At 40.0% G+C, this 9,824-nt stretch overlaps 1 protein-coding gene across 3 annotated transcripts in view; it reads left to right on the top strand.

Annotated features, from left to right (window-relative positions):
- Positions 1 to 568: 568 nt before the first annotated feature.
- Positions 569 to 9,824, top strand: part of CEP97 (centrosomal protein 97) — a 28,393-nt gene continuing 19,137 nt past the window's right edge. For 2 of the 3 annotated variants that reach the window (XM_082655697.1, XM_082655696.1), the window contains exons 1-6: positions 569 to 675; positions 3,085 to 3,227; positions 3,953 to 4,111; positions 5,015 to 5,116; positions 7,351 to 7,464; positions 8,018 to 8,184. In XM_082655697.1, coding sequence (XP_082511823.1) covers positions 633 to 675; positions 3,085 to 3,227; positions 3,953 to 4,111; positions 5,015 to 5,116; positions 7,351 to 7,464; positions 8,018 to 8,184 — 728 coding nt within the window. In that variant the 5' untranslated portion in view covers positions 569 to 632. Of the gene's footprint in view, positions 676 to 3,084; positions 3,228 to 3,952; positions 4,112 to 5,014; positions 5,117 to 6,460; positions 7,280 to 7,350; positions 7,465 to 8,017; positions 8,185 to 9,824 lie in introns of those variants that run through there. The other variant, XM_082655698.1, reaches the window with a different exon arrangement.

The following is a 9,824-nucleotide window of genomic DNA, read 5'->3' as shown; positions in this document are numbered from 1 at the left end:
AGTGTAATTTTTGAGTTTGGACACTGTATTGTAAACTTCTTTTGTATACTCTCTGGAAAAATTCTGGGCTTATACCTATTAAATATACTCCCAGGTCTAAAGTTCTGTTAACTATTCAAGAACAACCACTTAAAAATACTGTATAAAAGCTTCTATCTCAACATGCTTAAGCTAAATTTTCAAATAAAATGTATCTATTTTGACTAACTCACAAAATCGCCTATAGATGAGTTGAACACTCTCACTTATTCAGAATTGTCAAAAGAAGGGACAGCCCCCATTGCTAGAAGTCTCTAGCAATGAGTCCTCAAATTCGGTCTGTATTGAGTAGTGACTTTATAATCACCCCGATGGTAAAAGTGTCAAATTTCGAAAACACCTAGAAAAGAGAGTGAAATGATCATTTAACAATAGCCTGCTTCCCTGCCAAACAAGGGGAGTTGACCCGGTTTCCAAACTCACTTTGGCTCAGATTCTAACCCGGGTTTCGCATCGTTAGTTGTAGGCAGCCAATTGGGCCGTTTGGGTGCCGTGCATCCTGGGATCTGTAGTCTCTGGCTTCTTCCTCCCGACTACGAGTTCCACCTAGCAGTCGGAGGACGGTTGCTTGGTATTATTAGCAAGCGGGAAGTATGGCGGTGGCGCGCGTCGACGCGGCTCTGCCTGTTGGAGAAGGTAAGGCGATCCCCACCCCTGGGTCCCCATGTTTACTCCATAGAACTGAATTATTGTTACCTGGTGGAGAGAAGAAGACTGGGTTTAGGGGTTCAGTTCTGGACCAGTTCTTCTGATGTGGGGTTGTGGGCATCGCGGAGGCGCGCTGCCCTCTGGGAGTTGAAGTCCCCTGGGCGCTGCCTGGCTCTCCGGCGTCGCAGCGAGGGCCAAGCGGGGGACTACAAGCCCCAAGAGACCTTCGCGCTGCCCCCGCGCTCCTGAGGATGCCTGGGCGGTGGGTTTCTGGTCGCCGCGGTAGTCTTTCTTGGATGTTTACTTTGAGTTCTGGGTGCCCAAGTGAAAACTGCAGAATCTCCCCCTTTCCCGTGGATTCCTAGAAAGTTCAAGAAAACCCTGTCTCAAACACAGCTCTCTAGATTGACGTTGGGGGCTTCCCTGGTGGCGCAGTAGTTGAGAGTCCGCCTACCGATGCAGGGGACACGGGTTAGTGCCCCGGTCGGGGAAGATCCCACATGCCGCGGAGCGGTTAGGCCCGTGAGCCATGGCCGCTGAGCCTGCGCGTCTGGAGCCTGTGCTCCGCAACAGGAGAGGCCACAACAGTGAGAGGCCCGCTGACCGCAAAAAAAATAAAATAAAAAATCTAGATATAGATATAGATAGATAGAGATTGACGTTGGACCCTTTCTTGGAAGTGTCCGGTGGCCGTGATAAAATCTGGGGGTTATCCAGAGCCCACAGTTCTCCATGCCTTTTTCTGCAGACCGGGTCCTGAGGTATAGCTTGGTCTCTGCCCAGCGGAACGCGCGGCGTGGGTGCTTTTGTAGGTGCCGTGTGAGCGGAGCTCCTTTGTTTTGGTTACAGTTCGGAGGCTCTGGGTCAGGGTCAGGGCTGAAGGTGAATGCTCGTCTCCACCGCTTAGGTCTGGGGCTCATTATCTAGAAGGGAGAGTCTAAGAGGTCTCTCGATCCCTTTGAATTGTGTGCAAAGGCTATGCATTTTCCTGGGACGGTTTATATCTTTCACCAAATTCTCAGAATCGAATGACCCCCTCTCCCCGCCCCAAATGCTAGAAGCCATTAGACAATGGAAAAACGTTGGTTGAAACCCTTCAGGAGAGCAATTTCGCATAATTATTTCCCGCAGTAATCTTAATCTGGGTAGAAATATGAAATTGGCAGTTTCTCTGGCCCACCCCCTGCACAATCTATCTATTTGTGATAGATATCACAAATCTATCTGTAACTCTTAAACTCCACCTCCCCAGCCCACCATGGCAATGTACTGATAATAATAGTTAACATTTATACAAGCACTTTTTATATGAGCAAGACTATGTTCTGAGTGCCTTTTTTTTTAAATTATCTCATTTTCTTTGTAGAACAACATTATAAGGCAGGTATTATTATCATTCCCATCTTACAGAGTAGAAAAGTGAGCCCAAAAGAGATCAATAACTTGCCCAAGATACCACAGTGATTAGCTTAGTGGAGCCAGGATTTGAACGTCTGTTAAACATACCAAATTACTTTATTGAATTCTGTGTGCCAGGAATGGGACTAAGTGCTGTTCATATGGTTTCTCTTTTCATCCCCACATCAATTTAATGAATTAGGTATATTATTTCCATTTTGTAGATAAATTAACTATACTTTGATTTTCAAAATAGTTTGGGCACTTTATGATATACTGATATTGTAAGCACATTGGTCTCTATCAAAAGATTAGTTACATTTAAAAAATACTGTCATTACTTAGGCACAAAATATTGAAGTAATAGTTTATATTTAAATGTGAAGAATTCCAAAGTATTATATCAAAGAAACTTGAGTAGATGGACTTCCGTAGTGGCACAGTGGTTAAGAACCTGCCTACCAATGCAGGGGACTTGGGTTTGAGCCCTGGGCTAGGGAGATGCCACATGCCATGGAGCAACTAAGCCCTATGCGCCACAACTACTGAGCCTGCACTCTAGAGCCTGCAAGCTACAACTACAGAGCCTGCGAATCACAACTACTGAAGCCCGGGCGCCCTAGAGCCTGTGCTCTGCAACAAGAGAAGCCACTGCAATGAGAAGCCTGCGCACCGCAACTAGAGAAAGCCCACGTGCAGCAACGAAGACCAACACAGCAAAAATAAATAAATTAATTAATTAATTAATTTAAAAAAAGAAAGAAAAGAAACTTGAGTAGAATATCACAAATCTAGGTATAATTTGATATTTCTAAAGGAAAATGAATAATTTCAATCAGTAGTCACTTAGAAATTGATTGCTTTAGTTTTTAAAGCTTGATGTTTATTATGCTCTAGTGTTTTCTAACTCTAAATGTATAAGATTTTATGAGTATAATTTTATCCCTATGCTCAGCTGTTGTAGTTGTGTTTTCTAACAGTTTCCCTTCTCTTTTCAAGGATCAGTGGTCAATTGGTCAGGACAGGGGCTACAGAAATTAAGTCCAAACTTACCCTATGAAGTTGATATTCATACTTTGATTCTGGATAAAAATCAGATTATTAAATTGGAAAATCTTGAGAAATGCAAACGTTTAATACAGGTAGGTATTGCTATGTGGGGGAAATAGTTATATAAGACCAGTTTATTATTATACAAAATAAAAGAGTAAGATAACAAAAAGTAACTCTGCCTTAAATTTTTAAAACTTTTAATAACAAATAAATTTATTTAATAAATGAATAAAATAATTTAAGAAAAAATTTAAAAAATTAATTTTTACATGATGATTATTAAGTGATGCTTTTTAAATTTCTACTGAAGATGAACACATTTTTGCTGCCTTTAGAGTAGACTAGAAAAAAGAGCACTTGTTAAAAAAGAAAACATTTTATGTTGGCAAAATATTGTGTTGTTAAGATAACCTTTTATTTCATGGTGGGGGTAAAGAGTTGATTAGTTCATTCCTTCAACAAATGTTTATTGGGCCCATATGTGTCTGGTACTGTTCTAGATTTTGATGGAGATAGTGAAAGGACTCTGTTATTGTGGAGTTTACATTCTCAAGTAGTTGCTGTGTTAAAGATGTTTTAGTAGTTGGAGGAGGTCTGATTGCTCAGCTTTATCTGTATTTTCCACTGCTTAGGAATGACAACAACAACTAATAGTTGCACTGCAGAATTTTTAGACAATATATGTGAAAAGTACAAATTGGGTTTGTATATTTGGGAATGTTGGGCCATATAAATAAATCTTTTTAACCACCCTAATGTGAAAGTAATATTTATATTTTACTCCTAAGAATAATGGTATGTTTTCTTTCCACAGTTGTCAGTGGCTAACAATCGGCTGGTGCGGATGATGGGTGTGGCCAAACTGACCCAACTCCGGGTATTAAATTTGCCTCATAATAGCATTGGCTATGTGGAAGGCCTAAAGGAACTAGTACATTTGGAATGGCTGAATTTGGCAGGAAATAATCTCAAGGTGAATTGTTTCTTTCTTTCTTTCTTTTTTTTTTTTTTTAAGTAATTAGGTTTTTTTTTTTACTTCACAAAAGTATTTGCTGTGAAAAAGAAATTTAAGCAGTATAGAAAAAAATAGAATAAAAAGTGAAAGTATCCACTCCCATTCCCCAGAGATAATTTCAGTTAACATAAACTGAAAAAAAAAATCTCATTTTGAAAATTCATGCTGAATTAAGTTTTATGTACATGTTTAATGGTACAGTGGAGAATATAATGTTTTAAAAGTCAGGAGATCTGGCTTCTAGTCCTGCTTCCACCACTTAGTAGCTCTATAATTTGGGGTAAGTTAATAAATATTTCTGTGTCTTATCTTTTGATATGCTAGGTAAGGGAACTGGATTAAATGATGATAACTGACTTCTATTGAGTATGTAATGTATGCTAAGTACTACTCTAACCACCTTAACAATTTTAACTTATTCAATCTCATGACAGCCAATAAGGTAGGTACAGTCTTTATGCTTATTATATAGATGAGGAAACTGAAGTACAGAGAAGTGAGTAACTTGCCCAAGGTCACACAGTCAGGAAGTTGCAGAGCTAGGATTTGAATCCAGGCAGTTTGGCTCCATTGTTAAATTGTAAAGTCTATGTTATACCAACTGTCACATGTCATCACTAAAAGTTTCTTTAAGCTATAAATATCTGACTCTACTCTTAGAGAGATAATGAAGGTAGAAACTAGCCATATAGCAGTATGCCAGATTCTGTTGGCACTGCCTCTTTTTTCTCTTGCTAAGCCCTGCTCCTCTGCTTCTGATAATGGGCAGAGGAGGCAAGAGGCTCAGCTACAGGAAATAGGGAAGAATTTCATTTTTTGATTTCATGTGCGTGAAATAATGTGATCCTTTTCTTGTAATAGGCCATGGAACAAATCAATAGCTGCACAGCTCTTCAACACCTCGATTTATCAGACAATAACATACCCCAGATAGGTGATCTATCTAAATTGGCATCACTGAAGGTAAATGTGTTTTCTATGTCATTTCTGAAATTTTATACTAAAATACCAAGAGAAAATAACCTAATTGATCTAAAATCAGCCTGCTGTTATGAAGAACAGATAGTGTTCATTATGATAAAAATTCTATTAGAGTACCAGAAATTAAGTATGGAACTTTTTATTGTTAATTTCTATAATTGATTTACTTTAACTAAAACTGGTTGTTGTAGTTAAGGTTAATTCTTATTTACCATCCAACAAACATGATGAAATTCCCTTCATGCCCAATCAGCCAACGTTAGCAGCTTCAGTTATATAGTACATAACATGTTGGTGGGCTTGAGAGTAAACATTCCTGAACTTTACTTTGTTTTTTGACACTCAAGATTGCTATTTTTTTAGTAATAGATATTACTAAATTATCAAAATTAACTTCACTTTAATTTAAAAAATCTGTGGCCTGTAGCACTTTTTATAGAGGGGAATGTAATCAAATAAGTCAGGGGTCCCCAAACCCTGGGCCATTAGGAATGGGCTGCATAGCAGGAGGTGAGCGGCAGGCGAGTGAGCAAAGCTTCATCTGTATTTACAGCTGCTCCCCATCGTTTGCATTACCACCTGAGCTCTGCCTCCTGACAGATCAGCAGTGGCATGAGATCCTCATAGGAGCGCGAACCCTACTGTGAACTGCTCAGGCGAGGGGTCTAGGTTGCACGCTCCTTGTGAGAATCTAATGCCTGATGATCTGAGGTGGAGCTGAGGCAGTGATGCTAGCACTGGGGAGCAGCTGCAAATACAGATTATCATTAGCAGAGAGGTTTGACTGCACAGAGACCATAATAAATCAATTGCTTGTGGACTCATATCAAAACCCTATCAGTGAATGGCAAGTGAAAACAAGCTCAGGGCTCCTGATTCTGCATTATGGTGAGTTGTATAATTATTTCATTATATAATCCAACATAATAATAACAGAAATAAAGTGTGTAATAAATGTAATGCGCTTGAATCATCCCCAAACCATCCCCCCACACCCCCACCCCGCCCCCGCCCCGGTCTGTGGAAAAATTGTCTTCCACAAAACCGGTCCCTGGTGCCAAAAGGTTGGGGACTGCTGAAATAAGTAACAGTTGGCACCACAGCTTCAACATGTGTAGGCTTTTTCCATATTTTTCCTCCATTGGATATTATTAGCATCAGATGAATTCATTAACCTTAGAAACAGTATTATTAGCTCAAATTTCACTATATTGTTAGCAGAAATCATTTTTAGCAACAATTATTCTAAGCAATTTGATGTAGCCAGATACTAAGAGAATTCAAATGAACTAAAAATGATTGAACTTTTTTTTTTCTGGAATGGAGGCATGACTACCTTATCAGAATCCTGGGTGTTGGGACTTCCCTGGTGGCGCAGTGGTTAAGAATCTACCTGCCAGTGTAGGGGACATGGGTTTGATCCCTGGTCCAGGAAGATCCCACATGCCTCGGAGCAACTAAACCCTGTGCCACAACTACTGAGCCTGCGCTCTAGAGCCTGAGAGCCACAACTACTGAAGCCCGCGTGCCTGGAGCCCGTGCTCTGCAACAAGAGAAGCCACCGTCATGAGAAGCCTGTGCACCGCAACGAAAAGTAGCCCCCGCTCGCTGCAACTAGAGAAAGCCCACATGCAGCAATGAAGACGCAACGCAGCCAAAAAAAAAAAAAAAAATCCTGGGTGTTGGGAGTATTCGCTTTATTCTTCATTGTTGCTGACTTAATTTGAGTCAGCACCATCTCTAAGCACATTCAGCCTTCCTCAAGCTTTAAGTTACCAAGAGAATATAATTGCAAATTATGGTTTGTGGGTTATCTCTCTCTCTTGGAAAATTTGCTTTATACCTGATTGTTTTAATGAATGTTTTCTTTCACTTTTCTCACCCTCTGTTTTGATGTTTTAAAAGGAAATGAACAGGTATGTTGGAAATTGCTCAAGTTTTAATAACTTAAATCTCACAACATGCCTACACTAAGCATATGTTCTTGGACAAGTCTTTAAACTTTCTTGAGCTTAGAATGTGGATGTGAAAAAGGAGAGTTGGACCAGAAGACCACGTAGGACCCTTCCAGCATTAGCAGTCTTTGATTTGTGTGTGATGAGAAGTATAATAAAACAGATCACTTTATGTTTGTGCACACCATTTTGGTTTTATCAAAATAGACCAATTTATTTGTAATCTTTTCATTTGTAATGCATTTTCTTTTTACTTTCAAGACCCTACTTTTACATGGAAATATCATCACCTCTCTTAGAATGGCACCTGCTTATCTACCCAGATGTCTTGCTATACTTTCTTTGGCAGAAAATGAAATCCGGGACTTAAATGAGGTAAAATTTGAGGGTATCTTATGGGATCTGGGAAGCTGGAAGGTCAGGAGAGATGCAGGAAAGGGTTGTGAGCTCACTTTAGACTGTGAGCATCTTGGAAGAAACTGCTATCAGGATGAAACACTTGGCTCTAGAAGACCATTATTTTTCTTTCTACTTTTACTTAATGTCAGTGGGTTATTAAGGCTTAATTTCATTTGCAGTGCTGTACTTATCACTCCATTGGGAAGTAATTGTTGGTAGAGGGACATGTACATTAACAGGGTTAATAAGGCACACTCTGCACCTTTTTCTGGCTGCTGTTATATTTTCAAAATAGGGTTCTCTTTGCTAGGAAACAGTGCTTTCTAAGGGACTTTGTGCAGCAAGGACAGATGGCCATATTGTTGGAATTTTGGAAGTCAGTGGATAATATAAGAGTGTTACTTGTCACTTTTCAAAACAAGAGGGAAATTGTTACATTCTCAAACTGCCAAAGATGTGTAATCAGTGGAAGCCCTGCGCTTGACACTGAGTAGTCCATTTCATTCAACAAAGCTGTCCTTTGTTCCAGATCTCTTTTCTGGCATCCTTAACTGAATTGGAACAGTTGTCGATCATGAACAATCCTTGTGTGATGGCAACACCTTCCATTCCAGGGTTCGACTATCGGCCATACATCGTCAGCTGGTGCTTAAACCTCAGAGTCCTAGATGGATATGTGATTTCACAGAAGGAAAGGTGAACGTGACCTCTTTAACATCACACTTATTATGGAAGTTAACTGAAAAGCCCATTTCTAGCTTACTACAGATTAATAAACTGAATATTTCTTGAAATGTGCATTTAGAAATTAAGATCATTTGTACCATCATATAGCAGACTCTGTGCTGTTCATTTAGGATTTTTTATCCTTTCTAAAAAAAGATAAGAAATAAATATCAACCTTAGAGGTTGGGGCTAGTGAGTTTAACTTCTTGCCCAACATACAACAAATTGATTTCTAAAAATCCTTTTGTTAATCGATTGTTTGGGGCTTGGAGCATTTCTACACAGAAACCGTGTTATAGATGCTGTGTAGGATTTCAGATCAATCCCACAAAAGCTTCTATCCATCATATTGTAAAGGCAGTATTAATAATACCTTAGTACCCAACTACTCTTTATAACAGTGACCTTGGGAAAATGCGTGCAGAGTTCCAATTTGGAACTGGTAGCAGACATGCTGATTGGTCCTCACCTTCTACCTGTGAAACAGCAGAAGTGGGAACTCCCCCTTCTCTAGATCTTTGATGGTTTTTGCAGCTTGGAGCTGGGACCCCTGCATGATGGGGTCTTCTGGACGCTGGCACATGATCAGTAGAATCAGAGCTTCAGGGGAGGTAAGGAACTAGGTTGTGGACAAGAAGGGGTGGATTTAGAGAGGATAGTGAGAATCAGGATGACTTAATACTCTTCACTCTGCCTCATTTCTCTTCTTCCTTTCACTGCATACACACCTGCATTCATGGACTCAACACATACATTCTTCCTCGCTGTTTTTGTCCTGTTCTACAGATTCAAAGTCGCTTGAGGGGTTTCCCGATGGGAGAAGGAATGGTAGATTACTGACAGGGTTTTCCTTTTCTTTCTCCCTCTCTTGCATCTAGTTGCTGTATAGGGTGTGGGGCAGTGAGGAATGGCAACCAGGAGCTACATAGTGGTGGTGCTGGTGTAGGGTGCAGGACATATGTCAGCTCTGGTTTGCCTACAAAAAAGTGTGGCTTTTCCTTTTTCCTGCAGTGAGTGTTGCTGTGTATTCAGACACCTTATTTTATTTCAAACTGTGGGTAATTCTAAAGCTAGAATATGGGTTTACTTGGATTATCTTCTCTGGATCTTCCTTTAATAGAAAGAAAGACGTTATCAGATTTCTCTGTGCGAGTAGGACTGGCAACATTTTCATATGTGGCAGCAGCATGGTGAGATGGGCAGAGGTAAGGGTTTGGTATAAAGAGAGACCTGGGAAGAGAATGAGACCTGGTCAGGAGAGACAAGAGAAAGCTTCACATCTTTCCCTGCCGCCCATTAACAGTGTGGCCTGGACAAGTTCCATAACTTCTCTGAGCCTTAGTTTTCTCATCTGTAAAATGTGGCTAAAACTACCTAGCTTTCAAGGATGCTATGAGAACTAAAGATAATGGATATAACATAATACTGGTCAGACAGTAGATGCTTAATAAGTGATAATTGTCATTATTACTTAAGGATAGGGACTGGGGATTGAAGAGTTTTGTAGAAACTAAAGCTAGTGTTAAAAAGCAGAAGATATCTGTTGAATAGATGAATAATAATGCAAAGGCTATGTTTCTATACTGTGGAAATGGTTTTAATCCAAGTGA

Source organism: Grampus griseus (genome assembly GCF_964374135.1).
Source record: "Grampus griseus genome assembly, chromosome: 5".
Taxonomy (NCBI): domain Eukaryota; kingdom Metazoa; phylum Chordata; class Mammalia; order Artiodactyla; family Delphinidae; genus Grampus; species Grampus griseus.
This window is presented reverse-complemented; position numbering and strand designations above follow the sequence as displayed.